Here is a 22,295-nt window from a genome sequence, read left to right on the forward strand (position 1 = left end):
AAAACAACCTGACCCTCAGCCCTGAAAACGACCCCGCCAGCCCTGAAAATGATTCCGATCCCCCAGTCCTCAAAATGACCCTGAACTCCCCAGCCCTGAAAGCGGCATGCTTGCGTAGTTGGAACACGCATGACTGTCCACGTTGTTGAATATTTCCAGTGGACTACACATTGCCTTTACTGAAGCCCTTGTTGGAGGGAAATGTCGTTTCTCAGAGGTATGCTGTATAGAGAATCGTGATTTTATTAAAGACAAGAGGCTAGCATTATGCATATCCTTTTTTAACAACTTCTGAGCAGCATCTTAAGAGCTTCCAAGAACAACATAAAGTCACAATTAATCAGCTTCAAACACCATATAATCTTCCAACATTCCAGGCTCATCCTCTTTTGTTTCCTCTTTGACATCTTCTTTTTTTTCCTTCTACTCTAGTTTTCCTTCTTTTAAATTCACTGCCCATCTAAATAAAAATAACATTATCAGAAAAACACTTTACATCCAACGCTAAACCTTTTAAACAATCACAATCCATCTATAATGAATTAAAACATTTAGAAAGTATGTTAATCCTTCCTCTAATTTAACATGTGGGAGTGAGGGATAATGCTAGCCTCCTTTTCTTTAATAAAATCACGATTCTGTATACAGCATATCTCTACGAATCCACATTTTATAGCAAGACAGGAGTTAAAGTTCTTCGAAACTCCTTCTGAAACATGCTCTACTGGTCGAAATAAAAATTCCGAAACAGTCTATCATTTGACCAATCTGCCGCCTTCCAAATCTCACTTAAAATACCTACAGCAGGGGGGAGGAGCCAAGCTCGACAACGAGATGGCCGCACGTTAGCTCGGCTCCGCCGCCCTACCTGCCTGAAATCTATTATCCTGTCGACTATCCTGCCCAAAACGGACAACAACTTGTATGCAGTGCTTTGCAGTAACTTACCTTCCATCCCGGTGGGTCCGGTGTTCGGTGGATCCACAGCAGGGCCCTCCCGGACAGTGCGGCCTTCCCGGGGCTGAGACCGGGGCCTCGCCCTCAGCGAGTTGCCGGCGAGACGGTGTCGGCGGCGGCCTCGGGTCTGGGGCCGGCCGGAAGCTGCCGATGTGCGAAGAGCCCGGAGGCACATGAACGCGCCTGGGACACTTGTCCGGTGCTCCAGAGGTGGTGTGCGGCAAGTCGTGGAGTGGGGACGCCGTGTCTGGTGGCTCCCCCCGTTGTTGCCGTCCGGCCGTACCGGTTTCCTTCACTTGGTGGCGAAGAAGGACTTTGGTGGAGCGGTGTCACCAGCGGGTCCCCCTCACCTGTAATCATTATTTCAGTGCTGTGGGACGAATCTGGAGAGACGGCGTAATTGCTGCAAAATGGCGGCTGCCGCCATCTTCTGTGTATGGTCCCAGGACGCCGAGTTCTTGCCCTTGCACTCCTCATGGGCCTATACTGGTGAGCTCGAACCCACGCTGGGCGACGTCCTGCAAGCTTTGAGGTCCTGGAGGTCGACCTTGGTCCGGGATTCCTGCGTGCGGGGAGAAGTAATGGCCGCCATTCCTCCCGGGCCAGCGCTTAAGGATGCGGATGGGTCCTGTGCAGTCGTTGATTGTTCCCCGCTTCCTGGCTGGGGTGGCGATGGTCCTACCCATGAACGGGTGGAACCGCTGGAGTCCATTGACATTGGTATGTACGGCTGTTGTGAACAGTATCTGCATTGCCCGCGTGAGGGGGGTCCCATTGGCTGTTTCCGTTGATACTCCAGCAATTTTTCCATGGCCTTTCTTCATTGTCATGTCCTGTGCCCACTGGATCAACGTACTTAGCTACGATGGCCAAGAAGGGACTAGGATGAACCCAGTTCATTTTGGAGGACTACTGATTGGTATACGGAGTTACGGACTGCCTTACATTGTGATACTTTTTTGATTCCTTCGTATTTACGTGTGGCCGAACACTTGCCAGTTTCGTTTTGGGTATTGCTCATAGCGTAAGTGGGCGGGGGCCGTACCATTTGCTTCTGGTTCCTCTCCCCAGGCTCTTTCTTCTTTCTCCCTTCTTTTCCATTTCTCTATATTCTCTTTTCTATATTTCGGGTTCACCATTAGGGCGACAGGCCTGCTGCTGGGCGGGGGTAGGCCGTAGCCTTCTGCAGGGGTGCAGGGTGGGATGGGTGGAGTAGGGTCTATTAGGTGGTTCTTTGTTTCTATGGCTTTTTTGTATCCCTTCCTTGGGTCTCCACGACTGTTTGTAACCCCGTGGGGTGAGTTACAGTGAGGGGAGGAATATGTATTTTACGACGTATGATACTCTTGGCACGGTTTCTCCTGATTTGTCGCTCCGCCCCCAAGCACGTTCGCTATTTGTATTATTGCTCGCCATTATCATTGAGGTGCGGGTACAATAACGTGGAGTCCCCCTACTTCTTTCTTCTTGGGTTTTCTCGTTTTCTTATTTTTGGGGTTGGGATGTATAGTGATTGCAGCCTATTTGCTTCCCTGATGGGTTTTATTGCTGCGGAATTGCTGTTCAGTTAATCTCTGGGTACATGTGGTTGGGCGTGGACACGACCATTGAAGAACTACAAACGGACCTATGTTTTGCACGCTATGGACCTTTCTGACTACTGCTCTTCTGTTGTACTGTAAGGAAACAGTTGTATTATTCCCGCCATGTACTCCAAGTTGCTATCTATACGACCGATCCCTTTTTCTTTAAATATAAAAATTAACCTCCTCTAATCCTGTGTTGAGTGGTTCTAGTTAGTTGATAATACTGACTTGCAGCGCCGGGTAATATCTTTAAACCACTCTGTGCTTTTAATTGACAATGGTGCTTTCCAGTTTTGCTCCGTGGCCGGCCTCCGGGTTGTAGGTCCGTATTTGTATGCATCCATTTTCTCGAATAGAGGTTTTCAAAAATTAAAAAAAAAAAAAAATACCTACAGCACCATACACTTTTGAGGCCATTGCTCCACGAATTAAATGTGCTGTAAATCACCGTAAATTCACACCAGCCTCACGCATAGTTCCTGTCACCCTTCTTGCAATCGTTGCTGTAGACAGTGCTCTATGAGGTTTCACATAGGAAATTAACAACTGGTCTGTACAAGCACACCTAGATTCACTCACTCTCACTTCATATTCCCTAATACACTTCTCCACACACAACTTTGGATGTTCTTCAAATCTTGGGTAAAAAATGATTTCAGTCATAGTTTTTGTCCCTCTCCCAATTTAAAAAAAACACACCCTCTGGATGATAAAATCTACCTGAAACATCTAAAGCTTAAACATCTGAGACTCTCCTGAAGAAGATCAAACACAATAACGTAGCCAACGTCCAAGACAATTGTTTTACTGTCAAATATTTGTAGCCAACTCTAAAGCAATTTCAAAAGCAAACTAACGTCCCTCAAAGTATTATACCTTGCACCTGGAGGTTTCTTCAAACGAATACCCTTCATAATCCTGCAAACCAACTGTCCTTTCCCTACTGACACCCCCTCAACCAGGGAATGACCAGCAGCTAACCGATAGCAGTTGATAGTCATATAACTCAAACCTCTCCTGAGCAAATCAGCTAAGAAATTTGCAATCATAACCTCATCTAACTCAACGGGATCCAAACCCCTTTCCAAGCACCAGCATAACCAAACCTTCCAAGCACTTGCATATCTTTTCGTTGTTCCTCTTGCCCAAGACTCATATAATTATTCTGAAGCCCCGCCTGATAAGCTAGCAAATCTTTCAGATCTCCTGAAATGCTCCAAACTAGAAGGTTGTGCACCCATGACTCTACAAGAGGATGTTCTATCCTGTGTACGTTTCCTAGAAGACCCTTCTCCGCTAACAGTAAATGAGGATCCTCTTTGGCCAATTCCATCACTGATGGGTATCAAGCCTGAGTTATACAAAACAGAGTCACCAGAACTAACCTCCGTTTTTGTCTCCTCACCTGCATTAATACTCTCTGAATGATAGAAAATGGAGGGAATGCATACCCTTTCAATCCCCTCCAATTCAGAGTGAAAGCATCCACTGCTATCTCATCCGGATCCGATCTCCAACTCACATACACTCCCAACTGACTGGCCAACCGAGACGCAAATAAATCTATCTCCAATGGACCCAACCTCTTCTCTATCATCTGAAAGACCCTCTGGTCTTGCTTCCAGTTGCTGAAAGTACCTTGAAGTCCAGTCTGTTACCAAATTCTCCTTCCCTGGCAAAAACTGTGCTTTCACATTTACCTTTAATTCCATGCAAACCTTCCAGAAATCCTTTGCCAACTCCGGCAACTTCTTCGATCTGCTCCCTCCTAGCTTGTTTTTATGTTACTGCAGTCATATTGTCCATGTTCAGCAATTCCGAACTCCCTTTATTTGATAACTGAAATTCCGAACTTCCAACTCTCCTGCTTTTAACTCCAAGCAAATTATGTGCATACGTTTCCAACACAAAATCCGGAAATGTTCCAAAAATTGTACGATCATTCCATGCCTCTAAATTTTCCAGCCACCACACCAATTCCTCTTTCGCTTCTGCATCTAACTTCACTCTGTCTCCATACCAAAGGCCCTTATTCAGAACAAGATTCTTCACCCTCTGTAAGTCTGTGTAGTGTAATGGACTCTGAAACACTGCCTGAATTGCTGACAACAAAAGTCTGATTACTCTCGCTAACCGTCACAAACTCATGACTTCTTTCCTCAGAAATTACTTCACTTCCCTCTTTATCAAAGAAATCTTTTCCTCCAGCAACTTTAATTTCCTTTTCACTGTGTCCACTATAAACCCCAAAAACTCAATCCTCTGTTCTGCTTTAAATTTTGACTTCTCCAACAAATCCTAGCTTTCTCAAAAGATCTTGTACCCCCTCACATTCTTTTCCAACCTCCTAATATCCCGATCCATCAACAAAATGTCGTCCAGGTAAACTATTAATCGTACCCCTCTCCCTCTTAGATAACCTACCACTGGTCTCAAAACCTTTGAAAAACACCAGGGTGCAGACAATAGACCAAATGGGAGACATGTGAACTGATACAGCTGACCTCTCCATCTGAATTGAAGATAACTCTGGCTCTCCTCTGCCAGTGGTGTTGACAAATAAGCATCTTTCGAATGTATCTTTGCCAGCCAGTCTCCCGCCACTAAAATGGCTCTTAAAAGATGGATTCCTTCCATCTTGAAGTGTTTGTATATCACAAAATAATTTAACTCTCTTAGATTTATTACTGCTTTTCCATCCCTTATCTCTTCTCCACTACAATCGGGGTGCTCACAAACCCTTTCTGATCTTCGGATACCTTTATTATAGCCTCTTTCCATTTCATCTCGTCTATTTCTTGTTCTTAAACCTTCTTTGTTTTTCTTGGAATATTATCTCCCTTAGTTCTTTTCTCTGAACGGGTTCCATACCAATTTCTATAATATACCCTTTGACTGTTTCTATCACCCACATATCTCTTGTTAATCTCTCCCACTCTTTTACAAAACACCCTAGCCTTCCTCTTGTATTTTTCTGCATAGAACTAGTTACATTCTTCATACTCACCTTGCTGTCCTGCTTGAGACCCTGTTTGGGACCCTGTCCTTCCTCGTCCTCCTCTGCTCCTTTCTGCTCAACCCCGTTGTGGGTAGAAACTCCCAGAGTATGCTGTTCCATTACCCCTGAATACTCCTCTTCCTTGGGAATAGTCTCCCTGATAATATTGGCCCCTGACATTATGACGGCCGATAGATTGGCCCCATCTTCCGGCCCTGCCACATAAATTCCAGTCTCCAAACATCTTCATTGTGCCTTGTCTAATGCAGTGAAAGTCTGCACATATTTACCTAGTGACTTCACTAGTCCTTCGCCAAACAATAGACCTTTTGACTCTTCACTAGATTCTTTTTTCTCAAAATCTCCAAATTTTGGGCTAATTCTAAATACCACTGCCTTTCTCCTCTGCAATTAAACCCGCATTCGCGTTCCCAATAAAACAAATTGCCCTTTGGCTCCAGCCTCGCAACAAATTAATATCTAGATCAGTTCCATTCTCATATGATTCCTCAACCATATCAAAGATTCTGGCCACCGGCCCCAAGTTGCAACTTATCTTCACATTGTTTTAATGATCTTTCTAGTCCTTTCCTCGGATCACGCCGCAACTTAAAGAGATAAGTAATGAGGTCAGGATCCAAGTTTGGTGTCATAGTTTCTTTCACATCATTAACTGGCCGTGAACACTCTACCCGCATGAGATTCCTGTCAGCTCTTTCTAAAGGGCATCTTACCCAATGTTTAATATACTCTGCCACGTGACCCAAAGGCCACCATTCAGAGCTTCTGGGATGACGTATTTGCATTGGGTTAAATACATTTCCACCCAATGGGTCTTTAATATCTCTAAATTCAGATATATTGGAGTTATTTAAATCAGAGAACTCATCCTCGTCCATATTGTAACCTAAATCCAAAACATATTCATCCACATCAGTCTGTGCTTGATCCAACCAGGTGGGCAGCTCGCCCTTCTCTCTTGCAGCGTTTACCTGCCTATCTTTTGTGCCACTTGGGACACATGAAACTGAAGCTCCAGCTTAAGTTTTTAATTCATCGCCTCTAACAGCATTTTTCTAACTATGTTTGGTTTTCGTCAAACATTTTCCTCCAGGTCTCCTAATCTGAACCCCCTCTTCCTCTGACAAGGTCCTGTATTCCTCTTCCTCTACCTGATCTAACCTCCATTTAATCTTCTTCGTCATTTTTTCCACTGTCTCCTGAACTCTATCTCCTAATTCTTTCTCAATGAATCTCTTTATTACCTCCTCCTGACTTTCCTGTCTCAAATCTCCACTTTGACCCATCTTTGTTATGTATTTATTTTTTACATATTACTTGCTGCTATGTGATCTCTCATAAATATAATCTTTCATTTCTTTATCCGTTTTCGGCATTGGCCAGTATTCAACTGTCACCGTCTGCCGCTTCAACTGCGCGTTGCTAGTCAACCTCTGTGCCTGCAACGTGCTTCGTCACAAGCTCGAATGATGAGCTTAATTTCCTCTCGACTGCTACGCGCCGGAGACTCGTTCCTTCGAGAAACTGAGCCCGCTTCAAGCAGTCCAATGGCTGTCACGCTACTCAAACACTTGACGAGATGTGCTCAACACCGCGCAGCAGAACTGACGCCGCAAGCAGGATTCAAAGTATTCTGGCCGCGTAACAGCATTTTTTTTTAAAGAACTAATCGTTTATATAATAATTACATTACCAAAATGTTACCTTAAAATATCCCATATTCTATCTAACTCGAACCTGCTCATTACATGAATTCACTTCTTCCACAACATAAACAAACGTGCATAACCCCTGTAAATTGGGTTTTAACTAAACTAACACATAAATGCCATGCTTTACAACAGTCACAAACAAAATGATATAATTATTTTTCTCATTCAAATTAAAACAACTTTAAGCTAAAACACTGTTAAAACGGTAACACGTTATCAGTATACTTATCTGCTCAGAAGCAGCAAACAAAAGAGGATGAGCCTGGAATGTTGAAGGGTTATATGGTGTTTGGAGTTCTGATTGTGACTTCATGTTGTTCTTGGAAGGTTTTAAGAGGCTGCTCAGAAGTGGTTGTTAAAAGGTTATGCATAATGCTAGCCTCCTGTCTTACCATAACATCTGGTCCCTTTGAGTTTTCCCTGTATGACATTTTCCACCATCTGCAGAATGCTGGGACTTGGTCTGTTTTGGAACTCCCAATGGGACAAGGGGCTGAGACGGCTCAGGAAAGACTCAACCTTGGCATGCAAGGTGTCAATGTTCAACTCTGGGCTTTTTGCCATAAAGTAAAATGTTTCATATTAACCTCATGGTGAAGGTATCCAGTGCTATGGAGCACTGCATGACTACAGTGTTCAACCTTGCCCCACTGGAGGATTTTGAGCTCAGTAAAAGTGAATTAACACTTCGAGTAAAACCAGGAAAAGGCGGAAAAACTACTTCAGTGGCTAAACGATGTTGATGGGTACAGTTTCACATTTGTCCTTCGTGGAGCTTTTGATGTTAAAACAGAATGCTTCATCTGGCACCTTGACTCAACGTAACTTACTTTGCAGGATTCTCGCTGACTTCAGTCTGACTTTCAACCTCATATGTTGAACGTTGTCAGTCCTTGTCACATATAAGTTTGTGTTCACTGCACCATTCACTGTTTTTTCCTTTTGGGAGTCGGTCACGTTTCCGTTAAGCTAGTTGACACCAATGATGAGAACAGGGCCACCCTGGTGAGTACCAACCAGGGGCCCCAATGGTGGTGCGCCCGTGAGGTGTCTTCTAGCGACTCACACATTTTTTCAAGTGTCGTCTCTCTTGTGAATGTATGTCCTGTGTTGTCTAAAGTTAGATGTATCAGAGATTGGCTACTTTTATTTCTTACTGGCAAGTATCTGGAGCAATACACCTATTGTTAAACTTAAAGGTGCAGTGGAAGGATCTTTAGACATATCCACGCATACCCACAGATATACATTAAACGATTGCCTTGTGGACTAGGTCACGTTGTCTTTTTGATTGCTTGAGTGGAGGGCGACCTGGTCCTGTAAATCCCTCTGTACTCCTAGTATATGAATGTGACTTTCAACCTCAGCCTGTCCTAAACTGCACACCAGACCCGTTGATTTGCAACCATTGACTTATCTTGCTGTTTTGTGTTTTCATGGTGCTTTTCAAGTCATAGCTGTAAAAATTAATATTGTCAATCCCGTATTATGCGTTTGATCATTGAGTGCCTTTTTTATTACAATGCACCCCCTTTGAGATAAAATTGGATTTGACATTTGAAAGTCTGTTGGATTGTTTTGTCTGTCTTTCCACATGTTACCAAGCACCTCTCCTCATTCCCTCCTTTTGTTCATCTTTTCGCAATTCTGGCCTAGAAATGGCTCTTAACATAAATTTTCTGAATTCCATCTCGCATTGACTTATGCAGTGACTGGTGGTAAATAGTCTATGACATTTTTTTCTTTCATCTAATTTCTGTGTTTCATGATAATTCATCAGAGCAGGTTGTCCTTCAACCCCAAGTTCTTATAAAGCCTACTTCGCGGTCATCCTCCCTCCCGCTGCAGTGGAGCAGCACTTAATAAAAATGTGAAATAAATAAAACTTTTTCTTCTAAAGTCTACTTCGCTGTCGTCCCCACCCTCCGCAGTGGAGCAGCACTTAATAGAAATGTGAAATAAATAAAACTATAATTATGGGACAAGAAAATATAGTGCATGTGACTTGAAATTTGTGAACCAGTAATATGTGGAACATCCAAACTCCTTATTTTCATGAGATTACTTTTGTATGTTTATAAAATGTGAATTCAGCAATCCTTAATGTCTATACTTTTTTCAGGTGGTCCGAACATGTGGACCATTACCACGGAAGAACGGGCCAAGCATGACAAGCAGTTTGACAGCCTCAAACCTGTTGGAGGATACATCACAGGTACACTATTTGCACTTTCAAGAACAGTTTCATACCATTTTCCAGTGTGTGGTTTAATCATATAGACTTAATGTGTAATAAATATGATATGTGCACAGACCTTACCTTTGCATTTACATGCAGTAGGGAAATTTATTTCTTGGTTTAGAAGGCCTTGTGGTGAGCACTTGTTTAACAGACATCTGGTGCTGATCGCCACACAATTTCATTTTGAAAACACAAATTAATCTTGGTGATAGTGTTCCTGAAATATTTCAGGTTGGCCGCCAAAACGTTAATCTATGTCATTTTGTGAAAATAGGTGCTTCATGAGGTCCTCCATTGTCTTACACAATGCAGTACAATACAGAATGTTTTACCTATTCTTTTAATCTGTTTCTGTGGTGGTTTATGCTACCTTTTTGCTATTGTGTTACATTGACTTGGTATGAACAATCTCTTCTGAACATTGTGTAGAGGCATTAGTTTTCAATACCTTTATTTAAAAGGTGGACTTCAAACTGCTTTAAAAAAAATATGCACAGTATCTACAAGCATTATCTCACCAGCCAACAATTGCATTTGTTGCCATTCGCCAGTTTAAAAATCACTTTGAAACTGTTATTGTGTGAATTTGGTGGGGTCTATCAGACTTTGCATGGCAGTGTTTTTCGTGGCTATTGGTATCAACCGAACACTTCATATGTAGAGAGCCCTTTGGATTTCATTCCAAGGTGAGCTGGTATTATCCTGGTGCCAGGTATCAGTTGTGTTTCTGCACCATCTCATAACTTGTGTACTAAAAAAGGTGGAGCAATGTACAAAAATGTTTTTGTGTACCACTTTATGCACTTTTGGTATGCAGTTCTATATGAGTAATTTTCTCCAGGTGCTAGCAGTTTTTGCGTCCAGCTCCTAATGGACGCAAATGCAAATTGCAAATTGTGCAAGATTTTGCACTTCGCACCCAGTTGAGATAGAGACTGATTGGCAGTGGAAGCATTGTGGCTGGTGCAGCACCTTAAGCCAAAGGTGATGCTTTTCTTATTTACAGAGAAGAAGAAAGCAGAACTGCAATTTCTCTTTAGTTCCGTCTGGATAGTGCAACACCGACTCTTTCCAACATAGCGAAATTCTCCATTGGATTAAGCCCTCTTCAGTCTTTTAACTTGTGGATCAGCCCATTTCTTTGAGACATTGTCAGTCGCATCTTGGATCAATGTATGGCTTCCCTCATGCCGTTGGCTGTTTGATGTATCATTCTCCTTCCTAGAAAGTGCTGATATTGCAGTGTTTGTGGTGCATTGTTTTCACTATCTGGCAGTGACTATTTTGTTAACGTAGAAGCCAACTTGAAAAGGAGGCCCAGCCCTATAAAAGCAGCACATTTTGCATTAAAAGAAAATTTTTACTCACAATGTGATCTTAAAGTAAGTTTGTAAATTCTTTATTTTATGCATGATAAGTTATTTTTAAAGAAAACAATTCTTTGGTATGTACAGAAAGCATTGCATAAAAATACAAAAAGGTTTTCTTTAAAAATACCACATGTCCAATATTAACCAGCTTTTGACACTTTTCTAAATGAGCTCTATCGGTATTTTACTGAGGCTCCCTCATCATTCCTGCTGTCAGATTGTCTGGTTTCTTTTTAATTTGGACATGTTTTGTTGTTGTTTTTGTAGGTGCCATTGCGTTTTTTCTTGATTTTCAATTTACAGTAAAGAACACCCCATTCTCAGAAGGATTTCGCTTTCCATATAACTCAGAACTTTAACAATTTTTTATGCTTTTGACAACTTTTGGAACTGGAACTGAGCATTCTGACACTTGAACTTACTTTTCTGTTCATTATTCATATGATACATATCACGGATAATAAGGAACATTAACATGACTGCAATATTAGGGGAGATTTTTGCAGCTTGTTCTTACACAAAAATATTTAGGCAACAAAAGTTGAGAATCTGTCCTTAATACTATTAAAAAATATATTTTATTTCTAATGAGACTGAAAAATAAGTGTTTTGGATTGTTATAAGAATTCTGAGTAATTTATGTAGATTCTGCTGATGTTCTGCCAAAGCCTTCCCTACCCTGTCTACACCATAGAAGAGCCTGTTTTCCTACCTTCTTGCATTCTCTCCACAAAGTCTCTCCCTGTGCTTCAGAGGAATTATAAGCAGAGGCGCCAGGGACCGGTCTTTATGGAGCTGAGACTTTGAGTTGTACTGATGTCTCTGCACTCACTGTTGCAAAAAACAAAATTCTTAGACGGCTGGTTTCTGTTCCTAATAGTTAATCTCCTTATTTTTTGATTTAGGAATAAAAAGAATTGCAGTTCTGGCCGCTCTTAGACCACTTGTTTACTGGGTTTGTTTATGGGTTACACCTGAGCTAAGGGAGTTCAGAGACTGCCTTGTTGACTTGCTTTCCGCTAGAGGTGCCAAATCAGTACCCTGGGTTAAATTTGTTTCTGACTGGCTAAGCAAACTGGATCTGCAAAGCTATGGGCCAATGCGGAAAAAATGTGCAAAGCTGATCAGCTGATCTGAGCTGATTCATATCCAAGGTGGCTATATCAGCTGGCACATTGACAAATGGATTTTTTAATATTGAGCCATTCCCCCGTTTTGAGGAATTTTTAGATTTTGTTTCCTCCCCCCTAGCAAAGTCTCTATATTTGTTATCGATTTGGCACTTACCTCTGAGGTCCTTCACTAATAAAGGAAACAAGGACTCCGTTTTTAGTGTCTGTCCGGCGTGTGGCTTGGAAAACGAGGATGAGACACTCATTCTATTCTTCAATCTCGGTTATCTAGGCCCGCGCCGGAAATGGATTAGTCCTCTGTCATAACCTGGAGGAGACCAGATATTCAGTGGCTTTCAGAATTTTAAAGTCATACTACCCCTGCAATTGTTATTGCTACAAGCACATTTTTACAGGTGGTCTAGAACAAACGCAGTAGATTACAGACTGTGACTAAAATATTTTTTACCTACTACCTAATTTTAACAACGTTTATATTATTAAAAAAATTATGCAAGAAGATGGGCTTTCTATTAGGTCCATTCCTTGCTTTGTACATAGCCCCAGTTCGACTTTGGCACTTTGTTCTGTACGCAAGTAACAATTGCAGGAATGATTTCTCAATGACACCGGTTTCTTTTACTATAAGCCTGATGTATTTATTGTGTTACCGTGTCTATGTACAATTTGGAGTCAAGCTAGCCGGGCTGATGAGAGGTGTTACCTCGAAACCGGTCCGGTCCTCGGATGCTTGATTCCGTTCTGGGAAGGACATGGCTTTTGTAGTTCGGACTGGACTGTTCCCATGGGGCACAGGGTCAGAGCTGATTTGCATATCGCCATTGTCTAACCCGGGGTGGTGTGGAGTGCAAAAAAACGATGGATTTGGACCCAGATCTTTTGACTGGGTTGAATGTGTGACATTGATCCACATTCGGTCCATCACCTGTTGTTTTTGCAATTACCGCTCTAAGTGTACTGGGGATGCCCAGACGTGGGTCCCAGGCACTCCACACCACTGGAGTCAAGCTAGCCGGGCTGATGAGAGGTGTTACCTCGAAACCGGTCCGGTCCTCGGATGCTTGATTCCGTTCTGGGAAGGACATGGCTTTTGTAGTTCGGACTGGACTGTTCCCATGGGGCACAGGGTCAGAGCTGATTTGCATATCGCCATTGTCTAACCCGGGGTGGTGTGGAGTGCAAAAAAACGATGGATTTGGACCCAGATCTTTTGACTGGGTTGAATGTGTGACATTGATCCACATTCGGTCCATCACCTGTTGTTTTTGCAATTACCGCTCTAAGTGTACTGGGGATGCCCAGACGTGGGTCCCAGGCACTCCACACCACTGGAGTCAAGCTAGCCGGGCTGATGAGAGGTGTTACCTCGAAACCGGTCCGGTCCTCGGATGCTTGATTCCGTTCTGGGAAGGACATGGCTTTTGTAGTTCGGACTGGACTGTTCCCATGGGGCACAGGGTCAGAGCTGATTTGCATATCGCCATTGTCTAACCCGGGGTGGTGTGGAGTGCAAAAAAACGATGGATTTGGACCCAGATCTTTTGACTGGGTTGAATGTGTGACATTGATCCACATTCGGTCCATCACCTGTTGTTTTTGCAATTACCGCTCTAAGTGTACTGGGGATGCCCAGACGTGGGTCCCAGGCACTCCACACCACTGGAGTCAAGCTAGCCGGGCTGATGAGAGGTGTTACCTCGAAACCGGTCCGGTCCTCGGATGCTTGATTCCGTTCTGGGAAGGACATGGCTTTTGTAGTTCGGACTGGACTGTTCCCATGGGGCACAGGGTCAGAGCTGATTTGCATATCGCCATTGTCTAACCCGGGGTGGTGTGGAGTGCAAAAAAACGATGGATTTGGACCCAGATCTTTTGACTGGGTTGAATGTGTGACATTGATCCACATTCGGTCCATCACCTGTTGTTTTTGTATGTACAATTTGATAGCACTTGGTTACCGAATAAAGTATTTTACTACTACTACTATAAGCAGAGTGGCTATATTTTCTTATTTTGTGATTGCTTTAAGCCCATAAAAGAGAGCATGTTCCACTCAAGCGGTCTTTCATGTTTATGCTCCTTTACTCTCCCTAAGGAACTGAGCATTTATTGTATGTATTCAGTATCCTAGTGATGCCGCAAAAACACTACATCATAAATTTCCCTTACATTTCATCAAAAGTAGAAAACTTTTAAAATAATTTTTAAAATGTAGTTACCTAATCATATTAATTATTTATATTTAAAATCCAGATATAAAGTGGTGAGATTTATTTTCTTTATAAATCACGAAAAGATTTTTTTTAAAGTCTGTAAACAATAGCAAATATTTATGAAAGGAGGATTTAACAATATGCATAGTGCTTCCTTATACTTTTCGATTCACAATTTACAGAATATTGTTCTTGCAAATGGAGTAGGCCTGGACAAAAGAGTACACGAATCATGTGCTGCACATAAGAATTGTAGTTTTGACACCCTGGAGAGACTTAGAACCCTTCCCTGTTGATCTGGACATTTTCGCCTATTGGCAATAAGCCAGATTTAAACTTCGTAAAAGCTCTATGTGTAGTGGGACAAAGATTTGCTTTCAGGTAGAATTTCCTTACCCCATGTCCTACAAATGCACAATTTGGTTGCAACCTTTTTCTTTTGCAAACAGAGTTCTAAATAATCATGGGAAGTGAATATTCTGACACACAACTGCTTTTTGCATTTTAAAAGTATATGCCTTGTGGCTAACGAGAACAATTAAGACATGTCCAGAAACCCCTGACTTAAGTCCACTTAGTTTAATTATTTCCACCAGACCTATCTTACACCCGTGCGCATCCACCGCATGTTTCCAACTGCAGCATCCAGATGCTCTCGATGCCCGAACTAAGAGCAGACTGCTACCATATGGTGTGGTCCACTCCCGCCCCCGTTATTGGGTAATTCTGGGGGGCAATGGTGTTGGTTGAATAATAAATATGCCATAGAATTTCTGGACTTGGCTCATGTACTGGTGAAATGTGACCTTGCCGTGTACATGCAATGGGGGGGGGGGGGGGGGGGAGGGGGGGGAAGTTTGCGGACAAGCTGCCTTCATACCTTATCCTTATTACCCATAGCCTCCCTGGCCATTTACCTCCCCTCTGGGCATTGTCTCAAGACAACAACTCCATTATCTTATCACCTTCTACCTCCGGCCATCACCCCCCACACCAGTTCTGGTTTGCAATGGTCATTGTTTCCCTGCATTGCACATGTCAGGTTCGCACCATGGATATTCAGTTTTGCAGTTGGATCCTCCGTTGGGTAATGTTCTGGCACTCCCAACAAGGGGATCTTGCATTAGATCCGTATGAGCCCTGACCCCCATAAAGAGGGACCAGCGAACTCAGCATGGTGTGAGATAACATCCAATAGGAACCTATTACATTGTTCTGTAGTATATGGTGTTCCTAGAGAATGTGCAGGGTTCGTGCTTCATGGGGTATTATGTTGTTATGCGTGGCTTGCGTGTGTCAAATGAACCATTTCTTTGCCTAAGAACAGTTAAGACTTGAGTATTAGGGGAGTCTTTATGCATTAATCTCTTCTACAAGTATCAAAAGTGAAAAATCTTCCTAGTACGTAATATTAAGTAAGTTATTTTTTCTTAAGAATAAAAAACAAAGGCTTGCTATTCTGCAGCTGGTAAGCCAAGGTCTTGCGTGCGCTAGTTATCCATTTCTCTGGCTGTGCGGCTATTTTCTGATCACTCTCCAGTAAAAATGTGTTTAATTTGTGTGCTCCTTGCGGCATCAGTCCCCTTTTTGAAATGGATTTATGAAACGTATTACTTTTTTCCTTTGATCTATCCTGTATCCAAAGGCTAGGAACCTCTTGGTCAAATCAGATGAGTTTGTTAAACGATATTTGTTTTAATGGGTTCCAAAATGTTCACCTTACTATCGGTTTTGAAAAAGGTCATCAGTTCAATTTGGTACAAGATTCTATGAGAGAAGTGGTTATACCACATAAATATTGTTCATATGTCTGTGCATTAGATAAAATATGCTTAACTGTGTTAGAAAAAGCCGAAATGTTGGTTCTGAAGATAAGAATTTATACCTGTTCACCAACCACCTCTTCAGGGGCCAGAATAGTGGGTTGTTTTTGTCTCATATTTAATTTAAATAGATGCTTCATTTTACCATAATGTGTGCTTGTTTCTTCTCTCTCCCTCAGATGAAATAGTGCCACATATCACTTCCTAAGGAGAATTGTGTATCTATTATTTTAGAGGTTACAGGTCAGCACCTGCTTTACCCAAAGAGTGCTTTTGTGATCTAGATGGATAAATCAGTGGCCCTGAATGCAGTAACCCCTGACAAAAACTGTGAAGCTAAACTGCAGCTTGTCATTTTAGTCCATCAGATTATCACTTTACCTTGTAGGTATTGCTCCTGCCCCAGGTGAGCTTTTCTGTAGAAAATGGTGGTCTGACTTCGGTGGTGAGGTACAGGTGAGAGTATAGCATAGAGATGGTGTGAATAAACTTTCAAGCTTCCATCAGCAGATGGGTAGTAGCACAAAGTAAAGCCTTTAAAGGGGCTAAAGAGAACTTTCCATCTGAGTGAGAGTAATGGCTTGAATAACTGCATCTATCCTCAGCGGGAACTGATGTTTCTGATGTTTTGATAGTACTCTCTTTATTTTAAATAACTTCGTTTTTAGTTTTCATTTATCAAACAACACGCATTTTACGTTGAAGCCCAGACAAACGCAAATCCCCTATCACTTCTAGTTGGAGTTCAAAGTTTTTCATAGGGCTTAATTCCGGTGACATCCAGTTGAGCACAACATTTGAGGACCACTCATAATTTGGCTGAGAACGGACTGTGAAGGCAAATAGTACAACAGAGTGCTCATGGTTGTATTTGAATTAGTGGGCAACCATATATTCAACTGTAGCCCTAGTCATATTCACATCTTCTGCTAATGACAGACTAAGATGGAATTGAGTGTTCAATCTTATGGAGTCCATATCATTCCCAAGGGTTTTATGTAGAGGCTAAAAAAATGTAGCGGGCACAACTGTCTTTTGGCAAACTCTGCAGTAGATAGTGCTAGGACAGAAATGAATACCCATCATCTACAGTCACTTTGATAGACTGTAAAACCAGTTCATCACTTTTTCCTGGGACTCTAGGAGCCTGGAGCTCTAGGAGGATATTGAAAATGAAAACCTCACGGTCAAGTGTGTCAGTTGCATATGAGTACTTTGGGAGTGCCAACATGCTCACCCTAAATAAAGTAGGCAAATGGAGTCTGCAGTCACCTTCAGTTTAGGTTTCTTTGTACTGTACTGTATTCAAGCCAGACCAGTAGATACCCATTGAGCTGTCCTTTGCGGTGATTGCAATACCATGAATTCCACCACATATTTCAATGACTTTCTGAATTAAGACATGATAGGGCAAGATTGGAAATCCTCATCAGATTATGTGGGCTGAATTTGATTTTATCTTGGTCAAGGAATAGTGGAGTTCTCCTGTAGCATCAAACAACACCTTTCACTTTCATTCATGTGGCAGAACCAGCAACATTTGTTTGGTGTATTTAGCCCAACATGTTGATCTCGGCTAAGATTACACTTTATGGCTTTTCTCGTAGTTTGTGAAAGGTTTCATGTTTAAGTGAGAACAAGATTAAGGCAAAATGTTTTTTATCTTTTTATTGATTTTCACAATTTAATGAACAAAAAAAAAACCAAACATAATGTTCATAGCATTACAGTGTAGCAATACAGTGAAAACCATGTGATAACATCCTACACAGCAGTGTATCATAAACAGATATTGAAAAAAGACTCCTACAGTACCAGATATGGTTCATACGTGGGTCTTCTCTACAGAAGGACTTGTTGTTAAATGCATTAGTCCTGAGACAAGGGGGCACAGCACAAAACACTTATACCTTTACAAATGTGCAGGCCCAGGAGAGTTAGCCGGTTCCTGAGTGGGAGGGTCACTACTACCCTGTGCTGCCAAGAGATACATTTGGAGAGGTTGCCAGGTGTCCACAGGCCTAGAAGCTGGCGGTTGCAGTTGCGCATATGTGCCTCTGGTGGTATTACAACATGTCATACTATGAAGCCATGCAGCGAGAGTAGGGGGTCACAAGCAGGCCCACTTGATAGCGATTTAACGCTTAGGGAGAAGAAGCACTATGGCAACAAAGCAGCGTTTGGATTTAGGGAGATCATGATCATATGATAATAATGCTAATAGAGGCGATGGCGCAATGTCAACCTCCACCATCCGGGACAGCTCCCTAAAAATCGACCTCCAATAATCCTCAAGACTAGGGCAGGGCCACATCACGTGTGCCAAATCCGCCTCCGGGTAGCGACACCTCGGCACGTGTGAGGACGACAGGGATCATTAAGGCAAAAAGTTAGTGTTATGTCTCTGTACTCGAGGTTGGGAACAGTGGTGTTTTATCTTTGTTAGTCACTTTCTTTTATTGCTAACTCTTACTCTATTTTTATATCTTTTGTAAAAGTTCTAAATGTAGATTCCACGCAATATATTTTTTGTGATTACAAAAGCAGTCATTTTATTGACTGATGTTAAATCCGCTTACGTTTTATGATTGAAAGGTTGAAGCTGAATTGCTGTGGATAAGCTCTAATTTGCTTCCAGATCTAGCAACTGATTTGGTGTCGTTGCTGGAATAGATGCACCTCATATAATACTTTACAGTAGTCCTTCCTGCAGTCACTTTGACTGACAGATCACGAGTATTTTCTCAATGCTGGCAATTTGCCTCTTCTGGCCTCAACTATACTACTAGAATGTTAGAATAGGGCACTTCTAAAAACAAGTTTTAAAACTCGTAGGAACATTTAATTGCGTGCCTCAAGTTTCGACCTGAAGGTACAGTTTATGTATTGGGATGTGGTCAGTTATGTGTAGCAGAATGGAATATTGTTTGCTACGGTACTGTGTTGTCTCCATTCTTCAGTTTGAGATCTGGTACTGACTCAGTTTCGTGCTACCTCTGCAGAATATCTAGATATATAAATCTTGTTGTTTTGATTGAATACTTTATACTATGATACTTTGAACTTTATCCTGATTTTAACTGACAGCTTCGTAGAATAATCGGGCCAAGTACTAAATCCTCTGTGAGTCACTTAAAAATATAATACCTTTGATGTTGTCTGCAACGATATCCATAAGTGTGTTATCCATTTATCAACCACTCTCTGTTCCATAATAAAGCTACCAAAGTCTTACAATAACCCCCGTCCCTTATCCAACAGGCAAGGGTTATTATGGCTAAGTAGTAAAAACCTATTTCAAACATGGAAGCCCCGATATGTTGTTTTGAATGCCAAATTTGACATATCCAAAGCAAGACCTTGAATTGTGTGTATTTTAAAAAGTGGGGTAATACAACTTTATGAGAAATCCAGAGTCTTCATATTGACTGTTGTGTATAACAACATGATTATTTATATTAACAATTATCTGGAGGGGTTGGGTGATTTCGTTCGGTTATATATTTCAAAGTATGGGATCACTAATCCCACTTCTGCCAAATTCATTGCTAATTTAGGTAGTCTACCTTGCTAAGGGAGAAGTAGAATTCAATTGACAGATTGTGCATGAAAATACTTTTTTAAAGAAGCACATAATGGCCTGAAAGAGAATTAAAACGTGATGGAGAGTAAATGTCTTATTTCCAAATGTTGTTATTAGCTTAACAAGAGACACCAATCTAGGACATAAGATACTATGAAATGACATCATAGCCCTAAATTGTGCATACGGTGACTGAGGGAACCGCTTTGCAGTTATTGTGTAGAACATACATAATTGTTGTTATATCTAAGAAAATGACAGTAAAAGGGAATGAGTGCTTGGAAACATAAACATATTCATACAACACTTTAGTAGTCTCTGACCCCCATTGGGAAGCAGAAGGGTGAAAACGTAGACATAAAATGTGACACCAGTTTCCAAAACTATATCACTGAAGGGTATGACAGCAATGTGGAAAGAGAAGATTTCTTGAATAAGTTTGGTTCAGAGACGCTTAAAAGACTTCTGTTTCGTCCTGTGTAAGCTACACGGTTTTCTGAACAAGCATTACCTGTTGCTTCACTGACAACAGGACGGGCTCAAGCATTTCAGGATTTTTGTAACTGTCTCCTCCTTGCTGTAGGCACGCTCACTTCTGGAAACACCCGCAAACATTTTGGTTACCAGTCTCACAATCTCCTTGCTCAGGGATTCCTCGTGTAAAGCAGTCAAACTGGGTGCCAAAGTCCATATCATCACTCTCTGTGCTCATCATTTACATTCAGGATGCTGTACACAGTCTTCGTCATTAGGATTCACATTTGAGGAAAGGAAAGCCTCCACCTGTTTAATTAACATCCCAGGCCTGCAAACAGCAAGCGAACCTGTCAATTTCACATTAAATGCCTCTTCGTTTTCCAGGCCTCCAAGCCTGTCCTCCAGCTGAATTAATAACACTGGAGCACTCTGCTGAAATTCAACAGGTTTGCTGTTGACATCCCGTTGTTGAGTGTGAAAGTCCTCCATAGCAAACGATCTTGCTCCGCTTTCTGCAGTGCCTCTTTAGTCATGAGAATACTTGATGATATGAATTTGAGTGCAATTCCATAGCATTAATCTTGAATTGAAAATGATCACATTTTTGTGCAGTCTATCCATGGATGTTGTGAAAGTCGTTTTCCTTATAAAGAAGTCTGCCAACAAGTCACCTTTCCTTAGGTCGCTCGATATCTTCTCCTCTGGAGGTCTTTTTCAAAGGCAGCTTCATTTCTGATCTTCCTGCATCCTCTCTGGTAGTTTTTCCTTTTGCTATTGGACAGTTACGTTGCCACAATTCCTGTCTTGTCAGGCATTGAATACAGTAAGGCTCCCTTTCTTGGAACTGTATCACCCCAGTCCAAAGCAGTTCAGAGCCCAAGTGCAGTTGACAGCATGCCAGATAAGTTTTGTCACGACGAGTGAAGGTACTCGTCTTCCATGATAGTGGTTGGGAGGGAGTTGGGAGACTATTCAGCCTTTAAATTATCAACGATTAATGTGCTGTTTTTCTTCTCATAGCAGTTTTGTTGACAAATGTATCACCTCTAAGGCAATTTTGTGAGCTTCCAGGTGTTTTTCTTTTCCATCTTTCATTAAATTGAAAAGTCATTTTGTTCTGTACTGTGGTCACTAGGCACATAATTATTTTTAGCTGGTTCTTCTTTTTCGACCTGATTGCTATCAAATAAGATAATGCAGCGATTCATAAAAAGGCTTTAAATCTATATCTTATCAGTAGCTCTAGTATTTTCCTGAATATATCAGCATTGTTCCTAACCTAGTTCTTATTGCAAGGAGCAAGAGAAAGACCGAGAAAGAAAAATGTGATATAATAGATCCACAACCCTACCAAATTTAATATCCAGATGTATCAAATACTACCATAAAATAAAGTCATTTTACCCCCAATGCACTACATTGAGCATGGTCAACAACAAAACATAATAATGTGTGGGATGGCTATTACTGTTAAGTGTGCACTACCCTCAACTACAGAATTCAGTTGACTCTATAGCAACTATAATAAGTGAATTTATCATTGTTCAGGAGTTGATTGCTTTAGGATTTAAACTGTCGTTCTACCTAATAGTTGATTTCTAATCACTTTTTCTGTCTAAGATAGTACTAGCCAAATGATCTTTGGTATAAAGAGTATAGGTAAAAAAGAGCTCCCTGCTTGTTGCCGGGACTCACTTCAGATTGCACTTGTAAGTTAATGCTGCCTTGAGAGGCATGCACAAGGAGTGGGTTAGCTGTTGTTATTGTTATTTTTGATTTGTATCGCGCCCAATCACCTGCAGGTCTCTTGGCCCTCGGAAATCGATGGTAAAGACAATAACTTAGCAGTCACAGAAGAAGACATCCACTAGGCTATAGAGCACTCATGGATCTTCTGAACAGCAGTGTTTTTAGCACCCTTCTAAACCGTAGGAGATTCCCTTCCCTGCGCAGCGTCTCAGGTAGTGTGTTCCATAACTGAGGAACTAACACAGAGAAGGCTCTCCCTCCCTTGGTTACAAGTTTGTACCGGGGACAGACCAATAGCTGAGAATCTGAAGATCTAAGAGTTCTCAATGGACTGTACATCACCAAGCGATCTTTAATGTAGGCGGGTGCCAGACCGTAGATTGCCTTATGAGCTGTACACAGATTCTTGAATTCCACTCACTCCTTGATAG

The 22,295-nt window shown here is 41.8% G+C and overlaps 1 protein-coding gene across 4 annotated transcripts in view; it reads left to right on the forward strand.

Moving 5' to 3' along the window:
• The window catches only part of ITSN2 (intersectin 2), a 1,355,209-nt gene that overhangs the window by 229,812 nt on the left and 1,103,102 nt on the right, over positions 1-22,295 (forward strand). For all 4 annotated transcript variants that reach the window (XM_086926255.1, XM_086926257.1, XM_086926256.1 and 1 more), the window contains one exon: positions 9,397-9,489. In XM_086926255.1, the coding sequence (XP_086782381.1) occupies positions 9,397-9,489 (93 nt within the window). The remainder of the gene's footprint in view (positions 1-9,396; positions 9,490-22,295) is intronic.

This window comes from Lissotriton vulgaris, chromosome 6 (assembly GCF_964263255.1).
Source record: "Lissotriton vulgaris chromosome 6, aLisVul1.2, whole genome shotgun sequence".
NCBI classification, from domain to species: domain Eukaryota; kingdom Metazoa; phylum Chordata; class Amphibia; order Caudata; family Salamandridae; genus Lissotriton; species Lissotriton vulgaris.